The sequence below is a fragment of the Haliotis cracherodii genome, unplaced genomic scaffold, assembly GCF_022045235.1.
Source record: "Haliotis cracherodii isolate W230 unplaced genomic scaffold, xgHalCrac1.p SCAF_21, whole genome shotgun sequence".
Classification (NCBI taxonomy): domain Eukaryota; kingdom Metazoa; phylum Mollusca; class Gastropoda; order Lepetellida; family Haliotidae; genus Haliotis; species Haliotis cracherodii.
In genome coordinates, this window is record NW_027266277.1 from 2,142,465 (window position 1) to 2,155,339 (window position 12,875).

At 40.5% G+C, this 12,875-nt stretch overlaps 1 protein-coding gene and 1 long non-coding RNA gene across 2 annotated transcripts in view; one reads left to right on the top strand and one right to left on the bottom strand.

The window, feature by feature from the left end:
- Positions 1–1,392: 1,392 nt before the first annotated feature.
- Positions 1,393–12,875, top strand: part of LOC139470716 (arylsulfatase B-like) — a 28,248-nt gene continuing 16,765 nt past the window's right edge. Inside the window, exon 1 of the mRNA XM_071252982.1 lies at positions 1,393–1,492. Coding sequence (XP_071109083.1) covers positions 1,455–1,492 — 38 coding nt within the window. The 5' untranslated portion in view covers positions 1,393–1,454. The remainder of the gene's footprint in view (positions 1,493–12,875) is intronic.
- LOC139470690 (uncharacterized) lies at positions 10,936–12,713 on the bottom strand. The gene is made up of 3 exons (XR_011653779.1): positions 12,654–12,713; positions 11,431–11,496; positions 10,936–11,041 (listed from the first exon to the last, which is right to left on the bottom strand). It is a non-coding gene; the product is annotated as an uncharacterized lncRNA (long non-coding RNA).

A 12,875-nucleotide genomic window follows, 5' to 3' on the forward strand; every position in this document is an offset into this window, starting at 1 on the left:
AAACATGGCTGTCCCTCAGCTGGACCAGAATAAAAAATAATACCTAATCCATATCTAAATATTATAAAAATGTAACAAATTTTGTTTTTCAGACTCTCAAATGAACATTAATTACATGTATCCCATCATTATTATCTAAAACCTAATTGAAAAAAAATAAATTAGAAAAAAAATGTCACTCAAAAGGCACTCAGGGTTCCGTTACAATGTACCAATACTCAAAAAATAACTGCGCTATGGGAGATAAATCCCATATGCTTCCTCTTTTGGCAACATGTGTTTGAAGATCATTGGCTGCTGATAGACAGATGCCACAATTATGTACAATGTTCAAGCCAAAGACATCAAAATGTCTCTGGTTAGTACAGTGTGTTTTCTAAGCCTCAACTCTGTAACACTGTCTGTTATAGTTACAACACACCAAGACGAGTTGTTTGGGCAGTAAGAGCACGGTTTGGCTTGGCATTTGATTGACAGACAAAAGGACCGAGGACCGAGGAGCGAGGACCCGTGCTGCAAGTAGATCTATGTCTCACTCTATTTTCCTTCACTATTCCAAGATAAATTGGTTTGTAAGACCGTGTAAGCAACTAGTATTTTAATTTCCATAAAAAGCAAAGCATGGTGGGATATGAGCCATTGATAGTAAGGTTTCTCAACTCCGTTACACTCAACTCTGTAATGCTGTACAGTGTAACGGAGAGGAAAAATTTGTGCATCTGCACAATTTTGATAGTTAATGTCGGTACATAGCTTTGTTTTTCTTCAAGAATATTTTATTTTATTTTAACCCTATACCTGACAAATAATTTTCCCACAGTCAATTTTAAGAATTTTTTTTTTTTTAAATAGTCACTCAGATTACTCTGATGTTTCTGATGAACAAGATGTTAGGACCTGTGCAAAATGTGGATTTGATACTATTGATAGCCCCCTTTCAGACAGTAGACTAATTTTTGAAGACAACTGATGTGTTTTTACATTGATGGGACAATGATATGTTGTGACAAAAGATGAAAAATACTATATTTTGGATACCGTTTTTCATGTAAATGACTTTGTTGTCGAGGCAAGCTTTTGAAATATGGATCAAGCACTTACAAATGCCCAGTCATACATTTTCTTTAGCCAGTTTCCATTTGTATTAACATTGAATTGTATTCACATTTAAAGTTAATTGTTGAATATGATTTTATATTTCAAAGCAACCTAACGCTATTAAAATTACTTTCCATTTTGTGATCCGTAACAGAGTTGAATGTCCTAGCGGATTAGGTTGATTCATTAATTATTTTCTAATTAATTATATGATATATATATTTTTTTTCAGAGACTAAACGTTGGTCTTGCACCATCGAACACGACCTTGAACTTTCTAAAAACAAAATGGCGGCCAGGAAGGGATTTTTAGAAATGACAACGACGATGTTAGCTGTTTATAAGCAAACTGTGATATGTCATGGGATGCCTTATCAGCCCGTGGATACATAAGGTAGTATCTTCACTTTTAATATTTTTTACAATTATTTTGCATGTATGGATAAAGTTGTAGACACGGATCTAGCAAGACTTGCATTCGCCTGCACCAACAGGCACTGCGTGCGGCCGAGGCAAGACATGCTCATTGGTGTCAATCTTCGCTCCTCTCAGGAAATATGAAGCAGTGATTAATATTTTGACCGCTTATTGTGAATGAACAGAATTCTTGTATACACAGATGCGCCGTAAGTGTTTCCAGTGTACATTTGGGTTGTTTTGACTAGTTCTCATTAAAAAACACGACGATGAAACTCGCATGATATCTCTCTAATAGTGTCAGCTTAAAGTTTATTAAAACAACTCTTTTTTCCAAATTATCGTTTGGTTTAAATGGCAACACGGAAATGTTAGCCATTACCCGTGTGTTATTTGTTCAGATATTTTGAATATATTTGATGTGGCCACTGACTATTGTATAGACTTTTGTAAATTTCATGTTTTGACTGTAGCTTTCCTCAGTAAAATTTTGTGTAATCTTTAAAAAATTCTTCTCAAAATCCACTGGGCACAGCAATAGTAACTTTGATTTGGTTTTTAGAAACACATTTTGACTCAGAGCTGTTCCTGATTGGAGAATGAACAAAATAATTACTTCATAAAAGGAATGGTAAAAGATCTGAAGAGATCTTTCAGACTTTATTTCTCAGAGACCACAGACCGAAAGACTTTACTGTGATGTGTAATCTAACAATGGGACTTATAATGTAATTTGTTTTTATGAATTGGTTTTTACCTAAATTAAACTTACTTTTTCAAACCTTCCAAGAAACTACAGTGCTGAGGAAGCTGCAGAGTTGTGGGGCTCAAAGTTGTACATGCCAGTTTTAAATTGTTTTTTTGTTTTTGTTTTGTTTAACGCCACATTCAGCAGTATTTCAGCGATTTGACAGCATCTGTAATAATAAGGTCTGGACCAGACAATCTGGTGATTGAATTCATGACCATCAATTAATCAATTAGGATGCCAGGACATGCATAAACTGAGTCAGCTAACCTGACCACCCAATCCCATCAGTTGCTTCTTACGACAAGCATGGATTGCTGAAGATCAATTATAACCCAGGTCTTCACAGATTGTTCATGCCAGTCAAATGTCTTGTTGGCTTATAAATTACTTTTCTCATAAGAAATGGCAAAAATCTTTGTCTGTGTTTAAGATTAAATCCTTAATGTTATGAACCGTTTTCATATATATATGTTGGAATATAAGGTGGTCTTGGGGTCCTCCAGGTTTGTTGCTATAGTAACTAGTATTTGAATTAAGGACACCCCCCCAAAGTTTAAACTTTTCACATGACAAGTACCCTTTGAGTCTCATGGTTAATTTCGAACCTTGTTTTACATCTCAGAATATGTGGAGATGCTTAACATTGGTCTTTATAACTGATACAATATTCCATCTGTATGACCATGACCTGTAAATATCAAGTCTGGACCAGACAATCCAGTGACTGATATTTTTAGCAACAATCTATCTACTATGTTGACTACATTGACCTCACCACCAGATCACACTGTTACAGACAATGACCTTACCACTAGGTGAACATTGTTTTATACAATGACCTGACCACCAGTTCACACTGTTGGATACAATGACCTTACTACCAGGTGAACACTGTTGTATACAATGACCTCACCACCAGTCCATACTGTAGAGGACAATGACCTGACCATCAGGTCAACACTGTTACATACAGTGACCTGACCACGTCCTCACTGTTAGATACAATGACCTGACCACCAGTCCACACTGTTAGATACAATGACCAGACCACCATATCAACACTGTTAGATACAATGACCTGAACACCAGTCCACACTGTTAGATACAATGACCTGAACACCAGTCCACACTGTTAGATACAATGACCTGACCACCAGTCCTCACTGTTAGATACAATGACCTGAACACCATTTCAACACTGTTAGATACAATGACCTGACCACCAGTCCACACTGTAAGATACAATGACCTGAACACCAGTCCACACTGTTAGATACAATGACCTGACCACCAGTCCTCACTGTTAGATACAATGACCTGAACACCATATCAACACTGTTAGATACAATGACCTGACCACCAGTCCACACTGTTCTATACAATGACCTGACCACCAGTCCACACTGTTAGATACAATGACCTGAACACCATATCAACACTGTTAGATACAGTGACCTGACCACCAGTCCACACTGTTAGATACAATGACCTGACCACCATATCAACACTGTTAGAAACAATGACGTGACCACCAGTCCACACTGCTAGATATAATGACCTGACCACCAATCCACACTGTTGAGTACAATGACCTGAATACCTGTCCACACTGTTAGATACAATGACCTTACCACCATATCAACACTGTTAGATACAATGACCTGAACACCAGTCCACACAGTTAGATACAATGACCTGAACACCAGTCCACACTGTTAGATACAATGACCTGACCACCAGTCCTCACTGTTAGATACAATGACCTGAACACCATATCAACACTGTTAGATACAATGACCTGACCACCAGTCCACACTGTTAGATACAATGACCTGAACACCAGTCCACACTGTTAGATACAATGACCTGACCACCAGTCCTCACTGTTAGATACAATGACCTGACAACCAGTCCTCACTGTTAGATACAATGACCTGAACACCATATCAACACTGTTAGATACAATGACCTGACCACCAGTCCACACTGCTAGATATAATAACCTGACCACCAGTCCACACTGTTAGATACAATGACCTGACCACCAGTCCACACTGTTAGATACAATGACCTGACCACCAGTCCACACTGCTAGATATAATGACCTGACCACCAATCCACACTGTTGAGTACAATGACCTGAATACCAGGCCAACACTGTCAGATACAGTGACCTTACCACCAGATCCACACTTTTGAGTACAATGACCTGACCAGCAGTCCTCAATGTTGGAAACAATGACCTGAATACCAGATCCACACTGTTAGATACAGTTAGACTGAGTCTGATTAGACTGTTGACACTAAGTGACAATGTGTAATTAGAGAAACACAGGATGTGAGGGATTATTTGTTTTATCATGTAGTGGCTGGTTTGGCAACATGTGCAGAGCTCCAGATAACCTTTTGAGCAATTGAGTTTTTACTCTAGGGTTTCCATTTTAATTGGGTTATTACATTTTTCATTAGGTTACCAATATCCTTTCACTCATCTATTCATCACTCTATTGGGTTCTCCCCAAAATTAGTGAACATTTTAAGATTTAAAAAAAAAGAAATAATGTTTTACATGTATGTAACTGTTCTAAATATATCGGCTTGATTCTGAAAGTTAATTAGCTTGTAATTGTGTTTCGGAAATTAGCTCCTTTGAACCCATGCTGAAAAAGCTTCATTGGGTATTTTGGTGTGGTGTTTTTATACATTTGAATTTTTCATTTAATCCATGGGTTTCTGTACACAAGTTAATTAAAAGTAATTGGGTTTTGAATATTTATAGGGGGGTGGGGGTGGGGGTGTGGGGGTGTGGGGGGTATTTTACGCTAATATGCTGCTTATCTGTAGTTCTGATGTGGAAGTGAATTCAAGAAATATGCCTCCATACATCTTTTGTTTGTTGTTGGTCTGCAAAAATAACTGCATCCTACGAATAGGATGTTTTGAGTTAAGTTGACATTCTTTGCCAAAGATATACTCAGTGGTCTGTTCACAGTTCACATTTCGGTGAGTCAGTTTCATTTGTTTGACATTGTGCAGGTTTATCTTGAGAATTTCATTCAGGATCATGTTTATTATTGTTATCCATAATGAAATGGGTAATTTTATTGCAACTGACCACTGCAACCAGCTGTTGGTCACACCATCACCACCACACACAACAGAGAACCTGGCACAGAGTACACAGTCACTACTGTAGTGTCTCGAGATGCCGACTCCTGTGCGTTTTGAGCCTGGGTCAAAGGACCCGTCTGTGTAAATGTGGCACCAATTTGGCCATTTTTGTGTAAATGTATGCTTGTGTGATGGATTTAGCGGTATTTGGATCAGTTTCTTTCTTTAGTCTGGTGGAGAGAGATATGACGATTTGGGGGGTTTGGAGTTTGGGTGTGAAGGCGTTATTTGGTGCTGTGTTTAGTTTTAAATTATTTAGGTTGTGTGTATTTAGGTAATTTATTATGCTTTGAGAGATTGGTGTTAACTGAGGGTTTTTGCGATGTACCATGTAGACTGTAGACCAGTATCTTTAGACTGTAGACCAGTTCCTGTAGACTGTAGACCAGTATCTGTAGACTGTAGACCAGTTTCTGTAGACTGTAGACCAGTATCTGTAGACTGTAGACCAGTTCCTGTAGACTGTAGACCAGTATCTGTAGACTGTAGACCAGTCCCTGTAGACTGTAGACCAAACCCTGTAGACTGTAGACCAAACCCTGTAGACTGTAGACCAGTTCCTGACATGGGTACAACATGTGAAGCCCATTTCTGGTTTCACCCACTCACTCACTCACTCACTCACTCACTCACTCTTGGACGTGACATTAAACCCAAATTCACCTCACCTCACCTCAACTCAAATGATGTACAGAGAGCATTGGTATAAAGTCTGGACCAGACAATCCAATGATTGGCATCATGAGCATCAATCCACACAATTAGGATACGATGACATCAACCAAGTCACCAAGCCTGAACATCCCGCTAGTCGCCTCTTACGACCTATATTCTGACCCAGAAGCCCTAGAGGCTTTGCATTCAGTTGCAGCAAGTAGCACAAATCCTAAAAAATAAATATTGTCAATTTGTAACTTGTATTGAAGGACAGAATGAGATAATTGAATTGGTCCACACTGTTTTACGGAGCTGCCAACTGTTGAAATGGGGAAAAAAATATATATGAATTTGACTTTTTTTATTTACCAATAATAAGTGATAGCATATTCCACCAAAAATATGTTTTCTAAACAAGGACCCATTATTTATTATTTGCACCAATGTTTAAATTTTGTAAACCAGCCTAATGGTAGTGGGTGAGGAAAACTAGACAAAAAACCTGAATTTCCCTCTAAAAAGCAAGTCCAATAAAGTTGGCCTTGGGGACTGGTCATTTATGCTTTGGGGATATTGGTCTTAGGACTGTAGGATGTTTTCAATTATTGTTAGTTAGAATTATTGAAAAGTCTTCATAGAAACAATCCCCATGGAGTGTACAGCATTATGTCGATAGGAGTTTGTGATTGTTCAATGCAGCTGTACTGATCTTGTATGTTGGCAGTAGTTGTGGTGACTGGCCGTGGATGTTTCAAGTGTCGGCAACATACCTGTGTTCGTGGGTTTCACCGAAGTGGTAAACGTCTGAGACCTGCATCACTTCGGGCTTTCCTCCCACATCAAGCTGACACGTTGTGATGAAACTAACTTAAATGCATTGGCATAAGTACTCACCCTCTCGTGTATTGTGTTTGAAATCTATCACAGAGCAGACAAAAAAAAGAAATAGTAGTTGAAAATGTTCAAGGTCTTTTGGCGACGTTTGTCCCTGGGTGGTTGATCCATAAACTGAAGAATGCAATCATTATCTTTTCCTTTACTTGAAGAAAAGTGAGTTTGCCTGTCAGAATTGTATTTTGTTTCTCCAAATGGAGAAGTGTCATGACATAATAAATGTATATGCATTGACACATTGAGTTTGTGTCCCAAATTTAAAGATTGCCCTAATAGCAACAGATGTCTCTGTGTGGCGACTACAGAACTATGCATATTGAGTTTATTATCAGATCATTGGTTTCAAAATTTGGAACAGGTCTCTCGGAAGTATAGCAAGATGTATTTGGTATGTGACAATACTATTTTTGGAAAGATCACCACTGTTGTGCATGTTTGTGTTGCTCCTTGTTGGGACATCCTTCTCAACCTAAATATTGCTTTTCAGTGATGTTTATGAGTGCTATCCTCCATGAATATGACCTTGTATTAACATATCTGAATTAATGTTGAATATTTTCTCACTTGTTTTGGTATATCAACAAATCATGTAAGACAAGCATCAGTTTTAGAAATCCAGTGGTTAAAGCACTCGCTTGTCACGCCGAAGACTTGGGTTCGATTCCCCACATGGGTACAATGTGTGAAACCCATTTCTGGTGTCCCTCGCCGTGATATTGCTAAAATCAGTGTAAACAGTACTGGGCGGGTATTTCCATGGTAACAGGACTTTTACCCCAATTGCCTCAATCACTGGATTGTGTGGTGGAGACTGCTGTCATAGCTGGAATATTGCCGAGGTTGACATCACAGATGTTGCACAATGAAAGACCGCAAAAGCAATTTCAAGCTAGCAATTATCATTGGTTATCCAGTGTCTTTTTGTGATGCTCCTGCATTAAGATCACCTGGTAGCTGGTTGATGCTAAGCCAATATAATGGACATTTACAAAAAAATATTAGCGATGAAAAGTTAGATGCACACACGATGTAACGGTGAACGCTTTGCCCATATGAAATTAGCAAGCATTGGACAATTTATGAATATGCTGCTGATACACATCCAGTTGCAAAAAGACGCTGGATAACCAATGATAATTGCTAGCTTAAAAATGTTTTTGCGGTCTTTTATTGTCCGTCTCACTCAGCAATATTCCAGCTACGACGGCAGTCTGCACCAGACAATCCAGTTTTTTTATGGGCCGTACCGGGTAGTATGATGGAAAACAAGACTGGCGCCTGGCACACAACATTTATTCTGCTCAACTACACAAGATATTTCTATATTTAAAGTAACCCATGAAGTCCTTAAATGATGAACCATTATCAGTGTTATCCAGGCATGAGCATCGAGTTTGAAGATCCAGTGGTCAAAGTAATGAAGCTGTCTTACTCCATTGGGACTACGCAGTACTTACCAACCACCTGTGACAAATTCCATGTACAAATCACACCAAAATGAGCAGGATTTATAATCACATACCTGTACTGTTGGCACACTGTCTAGATTTTCCATTGAAGAATTACCAATGTCAAACTGATAATATGAAGGCGCACTTCAGATTTTGATGTCAAAAGCCTATGATCTAGCTCTCGAAATTTCCGTACTGCCCAGATAAGTTGCAAAGCTTGCCTCGAGTAATTTGGTTCAATTTTTTACAACTTTATTTAAAGCATAACAAACAGGATGATCATTCTGCAAACGTACACCCACAAAATCCATTTTACTGGCCACTCTGAGCTCGTCAGGATGTGCTAAAACTTGGGCCTCAGTGAGACTAGAATTCCATACGTGTGACCCAGTAACAAAACCAACTCTGAATCATTGGCGACACATCTGAGCAGTGCAGCCTAACTTGCTCCCAGGAACAGGGTAATTCTGGACAGCTTCAGTACCCATTATTTCCGGGAGTCCTTCGTCATCACCTCTCAATTGAGAAACCAAAATTGCTCTCCACTATTCTTAAAGAAATGAAAGTTTCAGAGACATGATACTCCACGTTACCTTTGCTCAAATTGGGATTGAATGTAAGACATGCTCCCTGCCTAAATCCGTGTTGGTTTGTTGTTTAACACCGCACTCAGCAATATTCCAGCTATATGATGGAGGTCTATAAATAATCGAGTCTGGACCACACAATCCAGTGATTGACATCTTAAGCATTGATCCAATCGCAATGGGATACGATGTCATTCATCAACCAAGTCCGCGAGCCTGACCACCCGTCGCCATTTACAGCAAGCATGGGTTGCTGAAGACCTATTCTACCCCGGATCTTCACGGGTCTATTACGACAAGCATAGTCACCTTTTACGGCAAGCATGGGTTGCTGAAGACCTATTCTACCCCGGATCTTCACGGAGTACAAGCATGGGTTGCTGAAGACCTATTCCACCCCGGATCTTCACGGAGTACAAGCATGGGTTGCTGAAGACCTATTCCACCCCGGATCTTCACGGAGTACAAGCATGGGTTGCTGAAGACCTATTCTACCCCGGATCTTCACGGAGTACAAGCATGGGTTGCTGAAGACCTATTCCACCCCGGATCTTCACGGAGTACAAGCATGGGTTGCTGAAGACCTATTCCACCCCGGATCTTCACGGAGTACAAGCATGGGTTGCTGAAGACCTATTCCACCCTGGATCTTCACGGAGTACAAGCATGGGTTGCTGAAGACCTATTCCACCCCGGATCTTCACGGAGTACAAGCATGGGTTGCTGAAGACCTATTCCACCCCGGATCTTCACGGAGTACAAGCATGGGATGCTGAAGACCTATTCCACCCCGGATCTTCACGGAGTACAAGCATGGGTTGCTGAAGACCTATTCCACCCCGGATCTTCACGGAGTACAAGCATGGGTTGCTGAAGACCTATTCCACCCCGGATCTTCACGGAGTACAAGCATGGGTTGCTGAAGACCTATTCCACCCCGGATCTTCACGGAGTACAAGCATGGGTTGCTGAAGACCTATTCCACCCCGGATCTTCACGGAGTACAAGCATGGGTTGCTGAAGACCTATTCCACCCTGGATCTTCACGGAGTACAAGCATGGGTTGCTGAAGACCTATTCCACCCCGGATCTTCACGGAGTACAAGCATGGGTTGCTGAAGACCTATTCCACCCCGGATCTTCACGGAGTACAAGCATGGGATGCTGAAGACCTATTCCACCCCGGATCTTCACGGAGTACAAGCATGGGTTGCTGAAGACCTATTCCACCCCGGATCTTCACGGAGTACAAGCATGGGTTGCTGAAGACCTATTCCACCCCGGATCTTCACGGAGTACAAGCATGGGTTGCTGAAGACCTATTCCACCCCGGATCTTCACGGAGTACAAGCATGGGTTGCTGAAGACCTATTCCACCCCGGATCTTCACGGAGTACAAGCATGGGTTGCTGAAGACCTATTCCACCCCGGATCTTCACGGAGTACAAGCATGGGTTGCTGAAGACCTATTCCACCCCGGATCTTCACGGAGTACAAGCATGGGTTGCTGAAGACCTATTCCACCCCGGATCTTCACGGAGTACAAGCATGGGTTGCTGAAGACCTATTCCACCCCGGATCTTCACGGAGTACAAGCATGGGTTGCTGAAGACCTATTCCACCCCGGATCTTCACGGAGTACAAGCATGGGTTGCTGAAGACCTATTCCACCCCGGATCTTCACGGAGTACAAGCATGGGTTGCTGAAGACCTATTCCACCCCGGATCTTCACGGAGTACAAGCATGGGTTGCTGAAGACCTATTCCACCCCGGATCTTCACGGAGTACAAGCATGGGTTGCTGAAGACCTATTCCACCCCGGATCTTCACGGAGTACAAGCATGGGTTGCTGAAGACCTATTCTACCCCGGATCTTCACGGGCCCCTAAATCTGTGTACAGAATCCAGAGTAATCAGAGTAGTTTGTTGATGGAATCCAAATGCAGGTTGGAGTTCTTAAGATGATAGTTTCATCATAGCAGATGGCGTTAGCTCGGAAGACTGATGAAAGGCCCTGTGGAAATAATTATAGAGTGAAGTTATACAACATTACGGTTAGAATCTTATATGATCACATAATAATTACTGATTATAATAACTAACTAGTTACCTTTAAATATCTATGTATCTGCCTATTAATGATCATATCAGGCCGTGTCGGCTCAATGTGTGAGGAAAGCCTGAAGTGATGCAGATCTTAGACATTTACCACTTTGGTACCACTGTCATAGGATTCTGACGTGTCCAAGGGAAGCAACTCAGTACATCGAATCACCCTCCGTGCACCAGATTAGACATAATATATACTGACAAACAGGTTATATATGAAATTGATGATTACATTTAACCATACCTTGAGTGCATAACATGCAAAAATAGAATAAAATATAAGAAATAGCTCACCGTGTGTATATCACCGAGTCCAATGACGTCAGTTACGCCAGGTATGTCGTTACCATGGCCACCCACCTGAAGGTAAATATCAATAAATGTCAGTTCAAAGGAACTTTACATAAATATGTCAACAAAAAGTTCGGTTTGATCTGCCGTTTCATATCACACACTGCACAAGAAGTTTTATCCATCATCAAACTTGTGAACTGGTCCCCATGTTAGGTAAAGAACTTCCAATTTCTTTAAAGGTACATAGATAAAATATGTGTACACTATAAGTAACACACACACTTGAGAATGCTTTTCGAAAAGAGCAATTATAAACTTACATATGTGAAGCATTTTAGCAGACCTAGTAAGGGACAGACTACGTGATGGCTAGCATTTTACCGGATTAAATAAATTGACATTGAAAGTTTTCAGGAAAAACTGGTTCAGACTCCAATGAAAGTGTAAAAGTGAGCTGACGAGTCACCCTGTTACTAAAAGCCCAGAGAAACAATAGTGCAGGCAAACACAATGGCAACAAAGAATAAAAGAAGTTATTATCCATAATTAGAGCCATGCATTCATGTTCTCCCAACTTCTAAATGCCCACCAAAGACTTCACGTTAGTTTAAATGCTTGAAATAATACTAAGACTTAGGAACTTAAATAGTAACTGAAATTAAATACACTTTATAATATCTACATTATGATACTGCTGTATTTGTATTCACTGAACAATGGTACCAACTCACCAAGGGTGGTAAACTGGACTTTTATAGTCAGTTAATTAATACTATAAAATGACTTGTAAAACAGATCCTTAAAACAGATTTGGACTACAGAACATCATAGAAATGTTGATTTCAAATTCATCAGTGGTTTGAGAAGCTTTGTTTGAGTATGGAAATCAGCAGCTGCGTCTTGTACGTACAACAGTTGTGTCAACTTCTTCTATAAAATACTTCTTGAACGTTTGGTTGTAAATTAAGGACAAGTCCACGAAGTTCTGTCTTAAACTCAAACCAAATCCATTTCCTAATCGTTCTCGATGTATGCAGAAAATGTCATTTGCTCGTTGTAATGAACTGGCATATTAAAACCTCCCCCGACAGTGCAAGCTGTTTGGGGTTCCCAGAGCCACCCGAATTCTCTCCCTCTGAGTCGGGCATGCTGGCCTGACTCCGTGTGGCACACTCAACAAAAACTGTCATGAAAATGGAATTCAAAGTCATTTTTTGACTTACAGGTTGGATTTTCATTTGTTGTATCTTCAAACGTTCTCCACCTGTCACCAAATGTAAGTGTTGTAAAGGCAGGCTGCCAGACGACACGCTAAACATTCCTTCAGATCGACCACACAGGACGGAAGACAAGGCTGATCTGCACATGCTGCACGGACGACCCGTTCACCATACTCGGCCCTGATTGGCCTATCTTGTCACGTGCCGTGGTCCACGGACAAACAT